This window comes from Mustelus asterias, unplaced genomic scaffold (assembly GCF_964213995.1).
Source record: "Mustelus asterias unplaced genomic scaffold, sMusAst1.hap1.1 HAP1_SCAFFOLD_3848, whole genome shotgun sequence".
NCBI classification, from domain to species: Eukaryota; Metazoa; Chordata; class Chondrichthyes; order Carcharhiniformes; family Triakidae; genus Mustelus; species Mustelus asterias.
In genome coordinates this window covers 1-22500 of record NW_027593793.1, presented here as the reverse complement: position 1 = coordinate 22500, position 22500 = coordinate 1, and the positions used below count along the sequence as shown (strand labels likewise).

At 52.0% G+C, this 22500-nt stretch overlaps 1 protein-coding gene across 1 annotated transcript in view; it reads left to right on the top strand.

Moving 5' to 3' along the window:
- Positions 1-20793, top strand: part of LOC144490817 (fibulin-1-like) — a gene marked incomplete at its 5' end in the record, with an annotated part of 23378 nt that extends 2585 nt beyond the window's left edge. The window contains 11 exons of the mRNA XM_078208513.1: positions 1071-1163; positions 2909-3010; positions 4581-4721; positions 7315-7452; positions 9531-9674; positions 9889-10017; positions 11701-11826; positions 13268-13387; positions 17126-17251; positions 17365-17488; positions 18928-20793. Coding sequence (XP_078064639.1) covers positions 1071-1163; positions 2909-3010; positions 4581-4721; positions 7315-7452; positions 9531-9674; positions 9889-10017; positions 11701-11826; positions 13268-13387; positions 17126-17251; positions 17365-17488; positions 18928-19285 — 1601 coding nt within the window. The remainder of the gene's footprint in view (positions 1-1070; positions 1164-2908; positions 3011-4580; positions 4722-7314; positions 7453-9530; positions 9675-9888; positions 10018-11700; positions 11827-13267; positions 13388-17125; positions 17252-17364; positions 17489-18927) is intronic.
- Between the last annotated feature and the right edge of the window lie 1707 nt (positions 20794-22500).

Genomic DNA, 22500 nt, shown 5'->3' with positions numbered 1-22500 from the left:
AGACCTCAGATCGGACTGAGATGACCAGGGGGGGTTACCGGTGGGACAAAGGTGGGCTTTGGGCCTGGTACACAGGCTTAAGTTGACCATAGGACAACAATTGGAGGGGGAAACCTGCAGGCGGCGAGTGTTCCCCATGGCATCTGCTGCCCTTGTCCTTCTAGGGGGTAGAGGTGGCGGGTTTGGGCAGCGCTGTCGAAGGAGCCTTGGCGAGTCGCTGCGGTGCATCTTGTAGACGGTACACACTGCTGCCGCTGTGTGTCGGTGGTGGAGGGAGTGAATGTCGAGGGTGGGGGGTTAGCGTGTCGATCGAGCGGGGGGGGGGGGGGGGCTGCTTTGTCCCGGATGGTGTCGAGCTTCTCGAGTGTTGTCGGAGCCGCGCTCATCCAGGCGAGTGGGAGAGTATTCCATCACACTCCTGACTTGTGCCTTGTAGATGGTGGACAGGCTTTGGGGGGAGTCAGGAGGTGAGTTACTCTCCGCAGGATTCCCAGCCTCTGACCTCCTCTGGGAGCCACAGTATTTATACGGCTGGGTCCAGTTCAGTTTCTGCTCAATGGGAACCCCCCCCAGGATGTTGATAGTGGGGGGGATTCAGCGATGGGAATGCCATTGAATGTCAAGGGGAGATGGTTGGATCCTCTCTTGTTGGAGATGGTCATTGCCTGGCGCTCGTGTTAGGATCCAGGTCCAAGGTGTTGGGGTATGAGGCCAGGGGTGGGGGGAGGCAGTGAGGTATTTCCGCCAATGAGCCAGCATGGCTATGAGATGGGCTGAACAGCCACTTCCTGCACTCTGGTGATCTCTAATTGAGGGAGAAAGTGCAGACAGTGTGCAGTTTTGGGATGGTGCTATTTGACCTGAGTAGGCATCGCCTGTTGTGACCGACTGAGTGAGGTGAATTCACTGGGTTAGAGGTGGGGAGGTTGTGTAATGTGGGGAAGGGGGTGATGTGGGGAGAGAGAGGTTCCCATTTTGACGCAGAAACCTCGCCGAGCGCCACTGCCGCGACAGCCCGAAGTCTTGGCGTCCACCCACCGTGAACATTCAAATCTCTCTTTCTGTGACAGAGGTGGGCGAGCGAGGATGGGAGCAGGGACGCAGTAGCCCGAGTCAGGCCTCTCCCCCAGTGGAGGAGGAGGATGAGGACAACCACTGCCCAGGTAGGTGGGAGCTGCGTCCGGTGCTCATCCTGCCCCACGTGAGAACCTGGAGCTCAGGAGGAATGTTTCTCAGTCCGTTCTGGCCACGAGCCTCCATTTCCCCGGCATTTTTGTATTAGAAAGGATTGCGTGCAAACACTGGTCGGGCTCGCTGCTGAAAGAATCCCAAATAAGATCGCCCGGAAAGTTCTCCTGTCCCACCAGTGCCCTCCTCAGGAAACCCCAGGCAAATTATTATTTATTTTCAAAGTGGATTTCACTGTTGTTACACAGGAAACACGGCACTGACCCTCCGACAGTGCGGCGCTCCCTCAGCACTGATCCTCCCACAGTGCGGCGCTCCCTCGGCACTGACCCTCTGACAGTGCGGCGCTCCCTCAGCACTGACCCTCCCACAGTGTGGCGCTCCCTCAGCACTGATCCTCCCACAGTGCGGCGCTCCCTCAGCACTGACCCTCCCACAGTGCGGCGCTCCCTCAGCACTGACCCTCCCACAGTGCGGCGCTCCCTCAGCACTGACCCTCCCACAGTGCGGCGCTCCCTCAGCACTGACCCTCCCACAGTGCGGCGCTCCCTCAGCACTGACCCTCCCACAGTGCGGCGCTCCCTCAGCACTGACCCTCCCACAGTGCGGCGCTCCCTCAGCACTGACCCTCCCACAGTGCGGCGCTCCCACAGCACTGACACTCCCACAGTGCGGCGCTCCCTCAGCACTGACCCTCCCACAGTGCGGCGCTCCCTCAGCACTGACCCTCCCACAGTGCGGCGCTCCCTCAGCACTGACCCTCCCACAGTGCGGCGCTCCCTCAGCACCGACCCTCCCACAGTGCGGCACACCCTCAGCACTGACCCTCCCACAGTGCGGCGCTCCCTCAGCACTGGCCCTCCCACAGTGCGGCGCTCCCTCAGCACTGACCCTCCCACAGTGCGGCGCTCCCTCAGCACCGACCCTCCCACAGTGCGGCGCTCCCTCAGCACTGACCCTCCCACAGTGCGGCGCTCCCTCAGCACTGACCCTCCCACAGTGCGGCGCTCCCTCAGCACTGACCCTCCCACAGTGCGGCGCTCCCTCAGCACTGACCCTCCCACAGTGCGGCGCTCCCTCAGCACTGACCCTCCCACAGTGCGGCGCTCCCTCAGCACTGACCCTCCCACAGTGCGGCGCCTCCTCAGCACTGACCCTCCCACAGTGCGGCGCTCCCTCAGCACTGACCCTCCCACAGTGCGGCACTCCCTCAGCACTGACCCTCCCAAAGTGCGGCGCCTCCTCAGCACTGACCCTCCCACAGTGCGGCGCTCCCTCAGCACTGACCCTCCCACAGTGCGGCACTCCCTCAGCACTGACCCTCCCACAGTGCGGCGCCTCCTCAGCACTGACCCTCCCACAGTGCGGCGCTCCCTCAGCACTGACCCTCCCACAGGGCGGCGCTCCCTCAGCACTGACCCTCCCACAGTGCGGCGCTCCCTCAGCACTGATCCTCCCACAGTGCGGCACTCCCTCAGCACTGACCCTCCCACAGTGCGGCACTCCCTCAGCACTGACCCTCCCACAGTGCGGCGCCTCCTCAGCACTGACCCTCCCACAGTGCGGCGCTCCCTCAGCACTGACCCTCCCACAGTGCGGCGCTCCCTCAGCACTGACCCTCCCACAGTGCGGCGCTGTGTATTCAGTTATCAGGTTGGTGGGATTTTAATTATTATCTGTCACTGTGTTTTTTCTTCTCATTATATACGTACGGCCACAGCTGACAACTCTTGCTCACATCTGTGTCGCCCCGAGGGATCCTCCATCGTGTGTTTGTGTTTCCCGGGCTATCAGCTGCTGGACGATGGTGTCTCCTGTGGAGGTAATCACTGAAGGAGGGGGGCACTTTTCAATGTTTGGTTAAATACCCTGCTTGTTACGTGGACCAGGGTTGTCCTACCCCACACAGGGCTGACGTGATCCTTGTCCCAGCCTTGTACCTGTCAGGATGAAGGCTGGAATACTAAGTTTCCCACTCTCACAACATCATGGCGAAGAAGGGCTGGTTGGCGAACTGACTCTGATTGGCCGAGGCATGGCTGTGGTGAAGGAAACGGGGAACTCTGGGTTACCCAAGTTCCCCGGCAATTTTAAGAAGTGGCTTGAGGTTCGAGCAGATTCCTTTGGGTTTGCGAAGAGGGGGTCTCCACGTGCGAACATGTGTGGCTTCTTCAACGCCGGCTTCAATCCATCCCATTCGCACACCGGGTTCCTTGCCGACCTATCACATCCTGTTCTCCTGTGGTATAAATAGTTGTGAGAGTCTGACATTAGGTGCTCTTGTCTTTGTCCTGAAATGTGTGAGGCACAAAGTTTTGGTGGCTCGACTGGCCCGTCAGCAATACTCTTTATCCTGCAGTGTAGCTGTGATTTATTTTATCACATACTCGACGTGCTTTGTGTTGTCCCCTCTATCATTTCAACATTGATTTTTACAAACACAATTCTGACTCCCTCTCTTTGAGTCCCGTTCCTGACTCCTTCCCCCTCTCCTACGAACATCTCTTCCTCCACCTGCCTCTCTTACAATCCACCTTCACTCTAATTTCTGTCACTCTCCTACTCACCTTTGAACCCACCTCGACTGAGCACTATCCGCCCACTTTCCTCTCTCTCCCTCCCTCTTCCACCTGTTCCTTTTCTCCACCTCTCACTTGTCTCTCTCTTTCTCCCGCCTGTGCCTGTTTTTCTCTCTCCTGCCTGTGTGTGTCTCTCTCTCTCCCTCTCTGTCTCTGTCCCGCCCTCTCCTCTCACTCTTTCTCTGTCTTCCTCTGTCTCTCTCTCTGTCTCTCTCCCTTTCCCTCGCTCTCTCTCTCGACTTCTGTCTCTCTCCCTGTCACTCTGTCTCTGTCTCTCTCTGTCTCTCTCTGTCTCTGTCTCTCTCTGTCTCTGTCTCTCTCTGTCTCTCTCTCGACCTCTGTCTCTCTCCCTGTCACTCTGTCTCTCTCTGTCTCTCTCTCTGTCTCTCTGTCTGTCTCTCTGTCTGTCTCTCTGTCTGTCTCTCTGTCTGTCTCTCTGTCTCTGTCACTCTGTCTCTGTCACTCTGTCTCTCTCTGTCTCTCTCTGTCTCTCTCTGTCTCTCTCTGTCTCTGTCTTTCTCTCTGTCTTTCTCTCTCTCTGTCTCTCTCGACCTCTGTCTCTCTCGACCTCTGTCTCTCTCAACCTCTGTCTCTCTCCCTGTCACTCTGTCTCTCTCTGTCACTCTGTACGTTTGTCTCCCTGTCTCCCTCTCTCTGTCTCTCCCTCTCTGTCTCTCTCCCTCTGTCTCTCTCCCTCTGTCTCTCTCTCTCTCTGTCTCTCTCTCTCTCTCTCCCCCTGTCTCTCTCTCCCTGTCTCTCTCTCCCTCTCTCTCTTGCTCCTTCCCTCCATCCCTCTCTCTTTCTCCGTTCCAGATGTTAATGAGTGTATAAACGGAAATCACAACTGTTTCCACCATCAACTATGCGTCAACATGGAGGGTTCGTTCCGATGTGTTGAGGGTAGCGAGCTCTGTGAAGAGGGATACTCCTTCAACGAACAAGGAGTCTGTGTGGGTAAGATTTCAATTAACTCAACAGGTTAAGAATTGACAAAAACACAAGTTTTTTGCGGCGTGAAACTGAGATTCACCCTTCACAAATCTGTCAGAATTCAGTGAGAAAAGTACAGGTATCTCCCCGAGAGAGAGAGAGAGAGACAGCAGTCAGTGTACAGATATCTCCCTGAGAGAGAGAGAGAGAGACAGCAGTTAGTGCATAGATATCTCCCTGAGAAGGAGGACTGAGAGACACCAGTCAGTGTCCAGATATCTCCCTGAGAGAGAGAGGGGGGATTGAGAGACACCAGTCAGTGTACAGATATCTCCCTGAGAGAGAGAGAGAGACACCAGTCAGTATACAGATATCTCCCTGAGAGGGGGGACTGAGAGACACCAGTCAGTGTCCAGATATCTCCCTGAGAGAGAGAGGGGGGACTGAGAGACACCAGTCAGTGTACAGATATTTCCCTGAGAGAGAGAGAGAGAGAGACACCAGTCAGTATACATATATCTCCCTGAGAGAGAGAGAGACACCAGTCAGTGTACAGATATCTCCCTGAGAGAGAGAGAGAGAGAGACACCAGTCAGTGTACAGATATCTCCCTGAAAGAGAGGGGACTGGGAGACACCAGTCAGTGTACAGATATCTCCCTGAGAGAGAGGGGACTGGGAGACACCAGTCAGTGTAGAGATATTTCCCTGAGAGAGAGAGAGGATTGAGAGACACCAGACAGTGTACAGATATCTCCCTGAGTGAGAGGGGACTGAGAGACACCAGTCAGTGTACAGATATATCCCTGAGAGGGAGAGAGAGAGCACAGTAAGAAGTCTCACAACACCAGGTTAAAGTCCAACAGGTTTATTTGGTAGCAAATACCATTAGCTTTCGGAGCGCTGCCCCTTCGTCAGATGGAGTGGAAATCTGCTCTCAAACAGGGCACAGAGACACAGAAATCAAATTACAGAATACTGATTAGAATGCAAATCTCTACAGCCAGCCAGGTCTTAAATGTACAGACAATGTGGGTGGAGGGAGCATTCAACACAGGTTAAAGAGATGTGTATTGTCTCCATTCAGAACAGCTAGTGAGATTCTGCAAGCCCAGGAGGCAAGCTGTGGGGGTTACTGATAATGTGACATAAATCCAACATCCCGGTTTAGGCCGTCCTCATGTGTGTGGAACTTGGCTATCAGTTTCTGCTCAGCGACTCTGCGCTGTCGTGTGTCGTGAAGGCCGCCTTGGAGAACGCTTACCTGAAGATCCAAGGCTGAATGCCCGTGACTGCTGAAGTGCTCCCCCACAGGAAGAGAACAGTCTTGCCTGGTGATTGTCGAGCGGTGTTCATTCATCCGTTGTCGTAGCGTCTGCATGGTTTCCCCAATGTACCATGCCTCGGGACATCCTTTCTTGCAGCGTATCAGGTAGACAACGTTGGCCGAGTTGCAAGAGTAGGTTGCAAGAGAGAGAGAGGACAGAGAGACACCAGTCAGTGTACAGATATCTCCCTGAGAGAGGGGACTGAGAGACACCAGTCAGTGTACAGATATCTCCCTGAGAGAGAGAGAGAGAGAGGACAGTAAGACACCAGTCTGTGTACAGATATCTCCCTGAGAGAGGGAGAGGGGACTGAGAGACACCAGTCAGTGTACAGATATCTCCCTGAGAGAGAGAGGGAGGGGACTGAGAGACACCAGTCAGTGTACAGATATCTCCCTGAGAGAGAGAGAGGGGACTGAGAGACACCAGTCAGTGTACAGATATCTCCCTGAGAGAGAGAGGGAGGGGACTGAGAGACACCAGTCAGTGTACAGATATCTCCCTGAGAGAGAGAGAGGGGACTGAGAGACACCAGTCAGTGTACAGATATCTCCCTGAGAGAGAGAGAGAGGGGACTGAGAGACACCAGTCAGTGTACAGATATCTCCCTGAGAGAGAGAGAGGGGACTGAGAGACACCAGTCAGTGTACAGATATCTCCCTGAGAGAGAGAGGGGACTGAGAGACACCAGTCAGTGTACAGATATCTCCCTGAGAGAGAGAGAGGGGACTGAGAGACACCAGTCAGTGTACAGATATCTCCCTGAGAGAGAGAGAGGGGACTGAGAGACACCAGTCAGTGTACAGATATCTCCCTGAGAGAGAGGGGACTGAGAGACACCAGTCAGTGTACAGATATCTCCCTGAGAGAGGGGACTGAGAGACACCAGTCAGCGTACAGATATCTCCCTGAGCGAGAGAGAGAGGGGACTGAGAGACACCAGTCAGTGTACAGATATCTCCCTGAGGGTGGTTGGCGTAGTGAGCAGGAACCGGTTCTGTAAAACCATAAGGAATAGGAACAGGAGGCCATTTGGCCCCTCGGGCCTACTGCACCATGCAATAGGATCGTGGCTGATCCAACACTGCTGATGTCCGCTTTCCTGCTTTTTTCTCCGTGAACCCTGATTCCCTTACTGATCGAAAACTATCTGAGCCTGGAATATACACAAGGATACTGCCCCCACAGCTCCCTGTGGCAAGGACCTCCTGCTGTGACTTGGTCACTGTTGTACTCTGTCCATTGCCACCTCTGTCTTGTCATTTCACCCCTACCACTCTCTTCCAACAGATGTAGACGAATGTCAGGACAGTTCCGCTCGCTGTGGTTCCACTTCAGTCTGCGAGAACAGCCCTGGGTCCTTCAACTGCCGACCCCGGGAGCGATGTGCTCCAGGACTGACCCTCGACACTCATGGCAACTGTGTGGGTAAGTGCACCCACAAATTCCAATTCAGCCCCACCCCTCTCCCAGAGCAATAATAGAGGGTTCGGGGGGTTTATATACAGAATAACAGATACCCGGGAGTGAGTTACAGACTGGAATCTAATCGAGGGGTTTGGGGTGGTTTATATACAGAATAACAGATACCCAGGAGTGAGTTACAGACTGGAATCTAATTGAGGGATTCGGGGTGGTCTAGATATAGAATAACAGATACCCGGGAGTGAGTTACAGACTGGAATCTAACCGAGGGGTTCGAGGGTGGTTTATATACAGAATAACAGATACCCAGGAGTGAGTTACAGACTGGAATCTAATCGAGGGATTCGGGGTGGTCTATATATAGAATAACAGATACCCGGGAGTGAGTTACAGACTGGAATCTAATCGAGGGGTTCGGGGGGGTTTATATATAGAGTAACAGATACCCGGGAGTGAGTTACAGACTGGAACCTAATCGAGGGGTTCAGGGTGTTTATATATAGAATAACAGATACCCGGGAGTGAGTTACAGACTGGAACCTAATCGAGGGGTTCAGGGTGGTTTATAGATAGAATAACAGATACCCGGGAGTGAGTTACAGACTGGAATCTAATCGAGGGTTCAGGATGGTTTATATATAAAATAACAGATACCCGGGAGTGAGTTACAGACTGGAATCTAATCGAGGGGTTCAGGGTGGTTTATATGTAGAATAACAGATACCCGGGAGTGAGTTACAGACTGGAATCTAATTGAGGAGTTCGGGGGGTTTATATATAGAATAACAGATACTCGGGAGTGAGTTACAGACTGGAATCTAATCGAGGGGTTCGGGTGGTTTATATATAGAATAACAGATACCCGGGAGTGAGTTACAGACTGGAATCTAATCGAGGGTTCAGGATGGTTTATATATAAAATAACAGATACCCGGGAGTGAGTTACAGACTGGAATCTAATCGAGGGGTTCAGGATGGTTTATATATAGAATAACAGATACCCGGGAGTGAGTTACAGACTGGAACCTAATCGAGGGGTTCAGGGTGGTTTATAGATAGAATAACAGATACCCGGGAGTGAGTTACAGACTGGAATCTAATCGAGTGGTTCGGGGTGGTTTATATATAGAATAACAGATACCCGGGAGTGAGTTACAGACTGGAATCTAATCGAGGGGTTCAGGGTGGTTTATATATATAATAACAGATACCCGGGAGTGAGTTACAGACTGGAATCTAATCGAGGGGTTCAGGGGGTTTATATGTAGAATAACAGATACCCGGAAGTGATTTACAGACTGGAACCTAATCGAGGGGTTCAGGGTGTTTATAGATAGAATAACAGATACCCGGGAGTGAGTTACAGACTGGAACCTAATCGAGGGGTTCAGGGTGGTTTATAGATAGAATAACAGATACCCGGGAGTGAGTTACAGACTGGAATCTAATCGAGTGGTTCGGGGTGGTTTATATACAGAATAACAGATACCCGGGAGTGAGTTACAGACTGGAATCTAATCGAGGGGTTCAGGGTGGTTTATATATGGAATAACAGATACCCGGGAGTGAGTACAGACTGGAATCTAATCGAGGGGTTCAGGGTGGTTAATATATATAATAACAGATACCCGGGAGTGAGTTACAGACTGGAATCTAATCGAGGGGTTCGGGGGGTTTATATATAGAATAACAGATACCCGGAAGTGATTTACAGATTGGAACCTAATCGAGGGGTTCAGGGTGTTTATAGATAGAATAACAGATACCCGGGAGTGAGTTACAGACTGGAACCTAATCGAGGGGTTCAGGGTGGTTTATAGATAGAATAACAGATACCCGGGAGTGAGTTACAGACTAGAATCTAATCGAGGGGTTCAGGGTGGTTTATATATGGAATAACAGATACCCGGGAGTGAGTACAGACTGGAATCTAATCGAGGGGTTCAGGGTGGTTAATATATATAATAACAGATACCCGGGAGTGAGTTACAGACTGGAATCTAATCGAGGGGTTCGGGGGGGTTTATGTATCGAATAACAGATACCTGGGAGTGAGTAACTCTTGCCTCTCTGTGTGACAGACACTAATGAGTGTGTGAGTCTCAGTGAGCCGTGTGCCAAGGGTTTTAACTGCATCAACACCATTGGCTCCTACACCTGCCACAGGAATATAATTAGTTGCAGATTGGGCTATCAGGCAGCTGAGGACAACGCCCGCTGTGTGGGTGAGTCCGCGTTCCGGAACCGGCGCCGGCGTCGGGCTGGTTTGTGACTTTCCCCTTCCGCTAATCCAAGGATCATCTCCTCCTCCCAGCTCCACCATGGCTTACCCCCCCTCCCCGCTCCCCCCCTCCTGCCCCCCACTCCCGCCCTCCCCACCCCGTCCATACCCCATTACAACCGGGCGACTCACCCTGTCGTTTTTTCTCCCCATCGCAGATATCGATGAGTGTCAGACTGGGACGCACCGTTGCCGCGGGGAGCAGATCTGCCGCAACGCCCCGGGGAGTTATCGCTGCGACTGTCGACAGGGTTACCTGGTGGATCCTTACACCAAGGCTTGCGTGGGTATGAGAATGATCGATCGGGTGCTGGCCCCTTCCCGCCCCCTACATTCCTCTCGCAGGGTCAGCTCCCCCCCCCCCCCCCCCCACCTCCAACCCACCAAAACCGGAGGCTCCCAGCTCCATGACCTCTCGAGTATCGAAGATTAAGGGAGGTGGGTTTATGATGACTGAAGGTTTGATCGGGTCATCGGAACAGGGGAGCCCAAGAACCCAGGACAAGCGGGGGGCAGAACTGTGTACAGTTCTGGTCACCCCATTATAGAAAGGATATTATTAAACTAGAAAGAGTGCAGAAAATATTTACTAGGATGCCAGCGGGACTTGATGGTTTGAGTTTAAGGAGAGCTGGATAGACTAGGACCTTTTTCCCTGGAGAGTAGGAGGCTTAGGGGAGATTTTCTCGAGGTCTATAAAATAATGAAGGGCATAGATCAGCTAGATAGTCAACGTCTTTTCCCCAAGGTAGGGGAGTCTAAAACTAGAGGGCATAGGTTTAAGGTGAGAGGGGAGAGATACAAAAGGGTCCAGAGGGGCATTTTGTTCACAACAGAGGGTGGTGAGTGTCTGGAACAAGCTGCCAGAGGCAGTAGTAGAGGCGGGTACAATTTTGTCTTTTAAAAAGCATTTACAGTTACATGGGTATAGAAGGATATGGGCCATACGCGGGCAATTGGGGATTAGCTTAGTGGTAGAAACTGGGTGACATGGACAAGTTAGGCCAAAGGGCCTGTTTCCATGCTGTAAACCTCTATGATTCTAAGGTGTCTCTTTCGAAAACAGGTCTTGCAGCTGTTGTTATCAAAGCTTATTTTGCTTGCTGTGTACTTTTCAGGAATGCAGTCAACGTTTAGCTAACCCAGCATGCCTTCTGAGTTCGAAAATTTAGTCAAGTGTCAGTTAATTTTTTAAGCTTAGCGGAGTTAGTTACATAGGCAGAAATATCTTAAAGTGAAGTCTTCGCATAGATTGGAGCAAAGAGAGCTCAGCATAGACAGGATCCCTCACAGGCCTTTTATGGGAATGTCAGGAAGCACTTCCCGCCAGAAAGGGGAGCGGAAATTTGGAATTCCTCCCCACCGCCTCCAAAATTCGATGTGTTCAAGGGGGAACTAGAGAAACAGAGGAGGGAGGAGTGGCCAGTTGTTCGGCGTTTGATTGTGTTGACTGTTCGTTGTTCTGTGTGCTGTTAGTCAAGACTAGGGTGTGAGTGCGATGGAAAAGAAACTGCAAACTTGGGGACGCCAGACATTTTAAAAGCTCTGGTGAAGGAAACTCGGGATTAGGCAGAGAAACGGGGGTGTCATCTCTGCATATCTCCCAGACACCCCAAAACCCTAAAAAAGGGAACGGGATGTTCGATAGATTAAGATAGGGACAGACAGGAGGAGACGGGAGTGCATTATAAACTCCAGCATGGGGCGGTTGGGCCGAATGGCCTGTTTCTGTGCCCTACATCCGATGGAATGGAGGAACAGGCTCAAAGGGGCCTTCTCCTCGACCCCGGAAAGCGTGGGAGCTGAAGTGGGCCATTCGGCCCATCGAGCCTGCTGCGCCATTCAATGGGATCATGACTGATTGTCTAAGTCCCGAATGTTCTCCGCGGGACGGGTTTACCTGGTCCATGCGTTAATGGCGCCGATTAGCTGTTGATTAACACGCCCACTCGCTTGCTGTGCCCTGACAGACATTGACGAGTGCCATCGGTACATGGGACGTCTCTGCGCCCAGAGATGCGAGAATTCGCCTGGATCGTTTCACTGCTCCTGCGGGATCGGGTACAGACTCGCTGAGGATGGGCGCAGCTGCAAAGGTGACAGTCACTTCCTGATGTCTCGTTAAAGACGTTCCCCAGAGGTGGGCTGTTACCCCCCCCTCCCCCCCTCCCCGAGCCCCTCACACACTGGGCAGGAGGGGGTTCCCAACAGATAAGAAATAGGAACTGGAGAAGGCCATTCAGCCCTTCCAGCCTGTTCCGCTATTTAATAAGACCAAGGCTGATCTAACACTGACTAAATCCACTTTCCCGCCTTATCGCCGTAACCCTAAGTTCCCCGACTGATTAAAAAAATAACCCAATCAATCTCAGCCTCCCCTCAGCTTCCTGGGGTAAAGAATTCCAAAGACTCACCGCTCTCTTGAGAGAAGAAATTCTATCTCAAATCCATCTTAAATGAGCTCCCCCTCATTCTGTGACTCTGGTCCCTACACTCTCCCCCGAGTGGAAACACCCTCCCGACATTTACCGTCTAACCCTCCGAGAATCCGATACGTTTCAATCATATCGCCTCTCATTCTTCTAAACCCCAAGGAGTACAGACCCAACCTGTTTAATCTTTCCTCAAATGGCAATCCCTCCCTACCCGGGATTATCCCGGTTAAACCTCCTTCGCGCTGCCTCCAATGATAATCCATCTGTAACGTCCAAACTCTGTGTGGGGTGGCGGGTTTCAAACAGGGGGAAAAAGATGTGGCCCGCACGCGGAGATTCAAACTAACAACAGCAGGGTTTATTGTGGGAGCTGCGGCCTGTACAGAGCAGCTTAAGGCAGGAAGGAGCCTGTGAAACATCCCAATGACATCACCATCAAATCATGTGAGCGGCACTTAAAGCAATCACGCAACCACTTAAATATATATCTTTCCTGAAATGTGGGGACTAAAACTGTGCACGGTATTCCAAATGTGGCCTCACTGGTACCTTGTACAGTTGCAGCAACACCTCTTTACTTCTGATACTCCAGCCCCCTTGAAATAAAAGCCAGCATTGCATTGGCCTTCCCTATTAGCTCCTGTACGCTACGTTTCGAGGTTTCAGGAACAAGGTCTCCCCGAGGCCCCTTTGTGCTACAACTTTCTGCAGTCTCTCTCCATTGAAATAACCATCCACCTGTGCATTCCTTCTGACGAAATTTGCATTTTCCCACCATTGAATTCCATTTGCCACTTCTCTGCCCATTCACCAAACCCGTCACTATCTCTCTCTAAACTATTTACATCCTCCTGCCTTCCCTCCCTCCTTTGATCGGAGCATGTGCTGAGTGAGAGGGATGATGGGAGACAAGAGCCTCTGTGTCGATGGGAAGGTGGGGTGGTGGGGGTGGGATGGAGATGGGAACTGTGGTTCCTCAGATGTTGACCTCAGGTGTTGGCTGGGAGGTGAGGAGAGAGAGAGGTGTGGGAATGAGCTTGTTCTGACAATGTTTGATTTCCCCTCCGCCCCTCTCCTCCCCCCCCCAACACTTCCATTTCAGATATTAATGAATGTGAAACCCGCCCATGCAGCCAGGAGTGCGCCAATGTTTACGGATCGTATCAGTGCTACTGCAGGCAGGGGTACACCCTCAACCTGATGGACAGGGCTACCTGCGAAGGTGAGTTCCCCGGGCTGCGTTTGATTAAAAACACGCGCAGAGTTTAGAGGAACGAGAGGCGATCTTATTCCGGGTTCGGAATAAAACCAGATAAGTATGCTGGAAAAACTCAGCAGGTCCGGCTGCATCCGTAGAGAGAGAAATGTTATGATGCGGAAGGTTGTCCCACTTTTAGACACAGCGCCCAATCCCCCCCAAGAGGAATCCCTCGCCTCGTAATCTGTTAAAAGTGTGTGGGAAGGTGTGAACTGTCCTTCAGTAACGTTTAATGGGTAACTAACAGAAATACCCCCACACTCTTTAAAATGAACATTTAACAATTTATTTATTTAATTAACCGGGAACTTTAACTAAACTAGTGGTTTAAACTAAACACAGTAGTTAGCACTGCTGCTTCACAGCTCCAGGGACCCGGGTTCGATTCCCGGCTTGGGTCACTGTCTGTGTGGAGTTTGCACATTCTCCTCGTGTCTGCGTGGGTTTCCTCCGGGTGCTCCGGTTTCCTCCCACACTCCAAAGATGTGCGGGTTAGGTTGATTGGCCATGCTAAAATTGCCCCTTGGTGTCCTGAGATGCGTAGGTTAGAGGGATTAGTGGGTAAAATATATGTAGGGATATGGGGGTAAGACCTGGGTGGGATTGTGGTCGGTGCAGACCCGATGGGCCGAATGGCCTCTTTTTGTACTGTAGGGTTTCTATGATTTCTAAGTAATATACCGAATAAAATAAGATTCTACTGAAATGCTGTTCAAATATATGCAGTGCCCATTCATTAACCAAAAAAGTAATAACAGAATTTAGTCCCTCTCAAAAAAATATACGACCAGGTTTTGTGTCTTTCAGGATCTTCTGGAGTTTCTCGGTTGATTTCTCTGTGAGTTCTTGTTAATTTTGGTACCTTTTGCTGGTTAGATGGTGCAGTCTCTTAAGATACATATAAAGCTGGCAGAGTGGAGCGCTGCTCTCTCCCTCTCAAGACTTGAGAGGTGGCAGTTCTCCTGTTTTTCCCCCCCCCCCCTGCACTCTCTTGTACACCTGTGATGACCTATCAATTTCCTACAATAGGATTGGTCTGATGATGTCAACGCCATCAAATTCAAATCCTATAGGTTCTTGGTAGCTGAGTGTCTGCTTTAAACTGATTGGGCTAAATTCAAACAGAAACAAGTTGTCTTGTCAAGACTACTGCTTAACTTTTTGATATAAATGTTTCAGCTTGGACGCTGGATGTACTTTGCATTCGAAACCTCCAAGCACTGATACAAAACACCAGTTTTTAAAGGGACATCGCAATGTTTTTCCCTCTCGCATTTTTACATTTTTATCAACGTCAAATACCAACTTCACAAACTCAACTTCGCAGCAGAAACAAGACTTAGAGATTTGTGTCCAGTGCGAATCTTCTACAGAACTAAATGCCCTGAAGGGGCTTGATTGGTCAAGACTGAGAGGTGGTTTCCTCTTCTCCAGGATCCAGGACAAGGCGGGGGGGGGGGGGGGGGGGTAGGGGGTTGGGGGGCAATCATTTAGGACTGAAACAGGGAGAAATTTCTTCAAAGGGTTGTAAGTCTTTAGGATTCTCCACGCCAGAGGATTGTGGGGGCTCCATCATCGAGGATATTTAGGGCTGGGATTGGACGGATTATTAGTCTCGTGAGGGAGCGGGCGGGTAAATGGGGCTAAAGCTCAAGACCAGCCTTCATCACACTGTGTGGTGGGGCATGCTTGACAGGCCATCTGGTCTACCCCAGCTCCTATCCCTTGTTTTGTTATAGGCCAGGAGATGCTAAGCCGAAACTGGACTCCACTTGGATGTCACCTGGATGCTTCATTCTCATGGCCAATGCTGGAGGGAATTCCAGAACTTGCCCCCCCTCCCGCCGCCCCTCTCCCCCAGGCAGCTGAAGACACGCCAATGGTAGGGGGATGGGAATCAGGGGCTGCATGAGAGGCCGGATTGGAGGAGTGCAGAGATCTCGGAGGGTTGTGGGAGTTTAGAGAGATAGGGACGGTGGTAGGGACTGGTGGAGGTTACAGAGATAGGGAGGGTTGTAGGAGCTGGAGGAGGTTACAGAAATAGGGTGGGTTGTAGGGGCTGGAGGAGGTTACAGAAATAGGGTGGGTTGTAGGGGCTGGAGGAGGTTACAGAGAGAGGGAGGGTAGTCGGGGCTGGAGGTGGTTACAGAGAGAGGGAGGGTAGTCGGGGCTGGAGGTGGTTACAGAGATAGGGAGGGTTGTAGGGGCTGGAGAAGATTACAGAGATAGAGAGGGTTGTTGGGGCTGGAGGAGGTTACAGAGATAGGGTGGGTTGTAGGGGCTGGAGGAGGTTACAGGGATAGGGAGGATTGTCGGGGCTGGAGGAGGTTACAGAGACAGGGGGGTTGTAGGAGTTGGAGGAGGTTACAGAGATAGGGAGGGTTGTAGAGGCTGGAGGAGGTTACAGAGACAGGGAGGGTTGTAGGAGTTGAAGGAGATTACAGTGATAGGGAGGGTTGTAGTTGCTGGAGGAGATTACAGAGATCGGGAGGGGTGTCGGGGCTGGAGGAGGTTACAGAGATAGGGAGGGTTGTAGGGGCTGGAGGAGGTTACAGAAATAGGGAGGGTTGTAGGGACTGGAGGTGGTTACAGAGAGAGGGAGGGTAGTCGGGGCTGGAGGTGGTTACAGAGATAGGGAGGGTTGTTGGGGCTGGAGGAGGTTACAGAGACAGGGAGGGTTGTAGGAGTTGAAGGAGGTTACAGCGATAGGGAGGGTTGTAGGTGCTGGAGGAGATTACAGAGATCGGGAGGGGTGTCGGGGCTGGAGGAGGTTACAGAGATCGGGAGGGGTGTCGGGGCTGGAGGAGGTTACAGAGATAGGGAGGGTTGTAGGGGCTGGAGGAGGTTACAGAGATAGGGAGGGTTGTAGGGGCTGGAGGAGGTTACAGAGATAGGGAGGGTTGTAGGGGCTGGAGGAGGTTACAGAGATAGGGAGGGTTGTAGGGGCTGGAGGAGGTTACAGAGATAGGGAGGGGGTGTCAGGGCTGGAGGAGGTTACAGAGATAGGGAGAGTTGTAGGGGGCTGGAGGAGGTTACAGGGAGAGGGAGGGTTGTAGGGGGCTGGAGAAGATTAGAGATAGGGAGGGTTGTAGGGGCTGGAGGAGGATAGAGAGATAAGGAGGATTGTAGGGGTTGGCGGTTGGGTACTAAAGCTGGAGTGTGAGTTAGGGGTGGCGTGGAGACCACCCTGTGTCTGGAGGTTACAGAGATAGGGAGGGTTGTAGGAGTTGGAGGAGTTTACAGAGATAGGGAGGGTTGTAGGTGCTGGAGGAGATTACAGAGATCGGGAGGGGTGTCGGGGCTGGAGGAGGTTACAGAGATAGGGAGGGTTGTAGGGGCTGGAGGAGATTACAGAGATAGGGAGGGTTGTAGGGGCTGGAGGAGGTTACAGAGATAGGGAGGGGGTGTCAGGGCTGGACGAGGTTACAGAGATAGGGAGAGTTGTAGGGGGCTGGAGAAGATTAGAGATAGGGAGGATTGTAGGGGTTGGCGGTTGGGTACTAAAGCTGGAGTGTGAGTTAGGGGTGGCGTGGAGACCACCCTGTGTCTGGAGGTTACAGAGGAATGGGGATTAATCTTTTGCTGTCTCAGTCTTCAGGGGAATCCTGTAAAGTTGGCACCCTCCATCCTCAGGGGGGAAAGAATGTTCTGTTGTTTCATTCTGTCCGTGCGGTGGAAGCTAACTCTCTGTCTCCCTCTCAGATGTCGATGAGTGCTCTCTGACTGCCTCCACCCTTTGTGCCTTTCGCTGCGTGAACACACTGGGCTCCTTTACCTGTACTTGCCCTGAGGGTTACGTCCTCACGTTCAATGGGAGGAACTGTCAAGGTGTGCCTTTAATTCGCGGGGTGTAGATGCTGTGTCTGCCACAGAGGATAAATCACACTGCCACCGAGGCAGACGGGCAGAGTCCCAGTCTCACTGTGGCTTCATTCCCTCAGATCTCAACGAGTGTACACTGGGAACACACAACTGCACAAGGACCGAGACCTGCTTCAACGTCCAGGGCGGATTCAGGTGCCTCTCTTTCCAGTGCCCTGCCAATTACCAGAGAGTGGGCCAGACGTAAGTAACCTCTGCACAGGCAGGACATTCTCACTAATGGCCGAGCACTCTTAAACCCCGATCCATTCTGCCTGGGTGTGACACCATATATCACCCCCCGCTCTGCAACCAGGCTGGGGGACCTGACTGCTGCAACTGCACAGGGATTGCAAACCATCTCCACTGACCGCATTTTGCTGGAGCAATGGGGCTGATTTTATCAGGAGAGGTTGCAGCAGTTTATTGTAATCTTCAGTAGCTTCCATGGTATGGCACGCTGTTTAAATAGACTCTGTAGACTGTTTGCTGCAGTGCGCTGTTTAAATAGACTCTGTAGATTGTTTGCTGGTAGCACTGTTTAAATAGACTCTGTAGACTGTTTGCTGCAGTGCGCTGTTTAAATAGACTCTGTGTGCTGTTTGCTGCAGTGCGCTGTTTAAATAGACTGTCTAATCTGTTGTAGTGTGCTTCTTAAATAGACTCTGTAGACTGTTTCCTGCAGTGTGCTGTTTAAATAGACTCTGTGGACTGTTTGCTGCAGTGCGCTGTTTAAATAGACTCTGTGGACTGTTTGCTGCAGTGCGCTGTTTAAATAGACTGTCTAATCTGTTGTAGTGTGCTTCTTAAATAGACTCTGTAGACTGTTTCCTGCAGTGTGCTGTTTAAATAGACTCTGTAGACTGTTTGCTGGTAGCACTGTTTAAATAGACTCTGTAGACTGTTTGCTGGTAGCACTGTTTAAATAGACTCTGTAGACTGTTTGCTGTGGTGTGCTGTTTAAATAGACTCTGTAGACTGTTTGCTGGTAGCACTGTTTAAATAGACTCTGTAGACTGTTTGCTGTGGTGTGCTGTTTAAATAGACTCTGTAGACTGTTTGCTGCAGTGTGCTGTTTAAATAGACTCTGTAGACTGTTTGCTGCAGTGCGCTGTTTAAATAGACCCTGTAGACTGTTTGCTGCAGTGCGCTGTTTAAATAGACCCTGTAGACTGTTTGCTGCAGTGTGCTGTTTAAATAGACCCTGTAGACTGTTTGCTGCAGTGTGCTGTTTAAATAGACTCTGTGGACTGTTTGCTGCAGTGTGCTGTTTAAATAGACTCTGTAGACTGTTTGCTGCAGTGTGCTGTTTAAATAGACTCTGTAGACTGTTTGCTGCAGTGTGCTGTTTAAATAGACTCTGTAGACTGTTTGCTGCAGTGCGCTGTTTAAATAGACTCTGGAGACTGTTTGCTGCAGTGCACTGTAGTCTGCTTCCTATAGTTTATTATTTAAATACGTTCCAAAGACTGCTATGCTGCAGTTTAAATAGACGTCATCGACTTTGCTGCAGTGTATGGTTTAAGTAGACTCTGTGGACTGTTTGCTGTGGACTGTACAGCTCTTCAAGATTGTGTAGTATATTGGCTGGAAGTTCTGCGACCGCCATACTCATGTTTTTATTTGCTGTTATTCCTGGGCAGACGTTGCGAGCGACTGTCGTGCCAGGATTACGTCGAGTGCCAGACTGTGCCGCAAAGGATCACCTACTACCAGCTCAGCTTCCCGACCAACATCCGGGTGCCGGCAAACATCTTCCGCATCAGCCCATCCCCCATCTACGTGGGCGACAACATCCTGCTGGGCATCACCGCGGGCAACGAGGACATGTTCTTCAGCACCCGGCGGCACAACAACTACACGGGCTTTGTCTACCTGCAGCTGCAACCGCGGGAGCCCCGCGACTTCCTCCTGGACGTAGAGATGACACTGATCAGGCAGGGCAGGGCGACCAAATTCATCGCCAGGATCTATGTCTTCATCACTGGACCTTCCCTCTGATGGCTTCCCGATTGCTCTTGCAACTTCTACCACCCCCATCCCCCCCATCCTCTGCAGACCCGTTGCTGGAAGGTGAGACTTTTCCTGCCCCCTCTGGTCACGGGAACTCACTCCTCCTGCCCCCCCCCCCCCCACACCCCACACCCCAATGGTGGCAGCAGCCAATCTCTGCTCCAAAACCGCTACCCGTGATGTAGCTGGAACAGATATGAGGAAAGCATCTTCCACGAGTGTGTGACCGTGCCAAGTGCTCTCGCTGCCAGAGTAGAGAAAAGTCGCAATTTATTCTAACCTCCTCCACCCCAACAAAAAAAAAACTCCCTCAGAAATGGCAAGGACAAAATAACCTGTTTTGCATGAATGATGTCAATTAAACGATTGGCCCCAAGACACCATCTTTACTCTGTATCTAACCCCGTGCTGTACCGGTCCTGGGAGTGTTTGATGGGGGACAGTGTAGAGGGAGCTTTACTCTGTATCTAACCCCGTGCTGTACCTGTCCTGGGAGTGTTTGATGGGGGACAGTGTAGAGGGAGTTTTACTCTGTATCTAACCCCGTGCTGTACCTGTCCTGGGAGTGTTTGATGGGGGACAGTGTAGAGGGAGCTTTACTCTGTATCTAACCCCGTGCTGTACCTGTCCTGGGCGTGTTTGATGGGGACAGTGTAGAGGGAGCTTTACTCTGTATCTAACCCCGTGCTGTACCTGTCCTAGGAGTGTTTGATGGGGGACAGTGTAGAGGGAGCTTTACTCTGTATCTAACCCCGTGCTGTACCTGTCCTGGGCGTGTTTGATGGGGACAGTGTAGAGGGAGCTTTACTCTGTATCTAACCTCATGCTGTACCGGTCCTGGGAGTGTTTGATGGGGGACAGTGTAGAGGGAGCTTTACTCTGTATCTAACCTCATGCTGTACCGGTCCTGGGAGCGTTTGATGGGGGACAGTGTAGAGGGAGCTTTACTCTGTATCTAACCCCGTGCTGTACCTGTCCTGGGAGTGTTTGATGGGGGACAGTGTAGAGGGAGCTTTACTCTGTATCTAACCTCATGCTGTACCGGTCCTGGGAGTGTTTGATGGGGGACAGTGTAGAGGGAGCTTTACTCTGTATCTAACCCCGTGCTGTACCTGTCCTGGGAGTGTTTGATGGGGACAGTGTAGAGGGAGCTTTACTCTGTATCTAACCTCATGCTGTACCTGTCCTGGGAGTGTTTGATGGGGACAGTGTAGAGGGAGCTTTACTCTGTATCTAACCCCGTGCTGTACCTGTCCTGGGCGTGTTTGATGGGGACAGTGTAGAGGGAGCTTTACTCTGTATCTAACCTGGTGTCCAGAGACAGAAGGATTCCCACAGGGGGGGAGAATGACCGACAGAAATCCCAGGTGTCTGCCCGCGGCCAGCATTTTGACTCCGTTTTACTTTTCTGTTGCAGGTGGTTGCTTGAATATTATGTCTAAAATATTAATATAAAACACTGTCTCCAGCTCTTGCTGCTGTACTGACGTTTGTGCAATACACCATTCCGTTTGCTCACTCTCCCGAGTTCCTCTGAGGCGAGATCACAGTCAATGTGGAACCGGGGCAATGAGCAAACTCTTTGCCGATTTCGAGAGTACCGTCCACAGCTGCCAATGGCCCACTGCAGAAGGTTCGCGCTGTTACAACAGTGTCGGAAAACAGCACCGTCCCAGAAACCCGACTGACCCAGATATATCTGCTCAGTCTCAGTGATGGTGGTGGAGGCATCAATAGGCAGATCAATCGATCTCACTCAATCTCTCAGGTACCACATTCCAGGTCCTAACACGAGCACCAGGCAATGACCATCTCCAACAAGAGAGGATCCAACCATCTCCCCTTGACATTCAATGGCATTCCCATCGCTGAATCCCCCCCACTATCACCATCCTGGGGGTTCCCATTGAGCAGAAACTGAACTGGACCCATCCATATAAATACTGTGGCTCCCAGAGCAGGTCAGAGGCTGGGAATCCTGCGGAGAGTAACTCACCTCCTGACTCCCCCCAGAGCCTGTCCACCATCTACACGGCACAAGTCAGGAGTGTGATGGAATACTCTCCCACTCGCCTGGATGAGCGCGGCTCCGACAACACTTGAGAAGCTCGACACCATCCGGGACAAAGCAGCCCCCCCCCCCCCGCTCGATCGACACGCTAACCCCCCACCCTCAACATTCACTCCCTCCACCACCGACGCACAGCGGCAGCAGTGTGTACCGTCTACAATACCCCCCACACACACACACACACCATCCCGACTTGGAAATATATCGGCCGTTCCTTCACTGTGGCTGGGATCAAAATCCTGGAGCTCCCTCCCTAACAGCGCTGTGGGTGTACCTACACCACACGGGACTGCAGCGGGTTCAAGATGGCGGCTCACCCACCCTCCACCTCCTTAAGAGCGTCGAACTCGAAACATAGGGCCAGCGTAACAGAGAAAGAAACGGGAGACACACACAGGCACACACGGACAAGGGGATGTGCTTTTTTGAAACACCTCTCTAAAAATTTTTTATTTCTTTAAGGACCCAACAGAAACCCTAAAAACAAACAAAAAAAGCAAAAAAAAAGAAAAACAAATAGTTAAAACAAATTAATTACACGCAGTTTTTTTTAATTACAATGCAGACGGAGGAGAGAGAGAGGGAGGAAGAGAGAGGGGGAGAGGGAGAGAGAGGGGGAGAGGGAGAGAGAGGGAGGGAGGGAGGGGGGGAGAGGAGAGAGAGGGAGGGGGAGGGAGGGGGGAGGGAGGGAGGGAGGGGGAGGGAGGGGGAGGGGAGGGAGGGGAGGGAGGGAGGGGGAGGGAGGGAGGGGGAGGGGGAGGGGAGGGGAGGGAGGGGGAGGGAGGGAGGGGGAGGGAGGGAGAGGAGGGAGGGAGGGAGGGAGGGAGGAGGGAGGGAGAGGGAGGGGAGAGAGAGGGGGGAGGAGGGAGGGGAGAGAGGGAGGGAGAGAGAGAGAGGGGAGAGAGGAGGGAGAGAGGGAGGAAGAGAGAGGGAGAGGGAGAGAGGGGGAGAGAGGGGAGAGAGAGGGAGAGGGGAGAGAGGGGGGAGAGGAGAGGTGGGTTAATGTAGCCATTCCCTCAACTGGTACTGTACAACAATAAAGTCATTGATACACTTCATGGTGAATTTCCTCTTCCGGCCTGCTCCCTGCAGTTTTGAGCGTTTTAGTGTGTGCCTTTTCAAAACAGGCAAT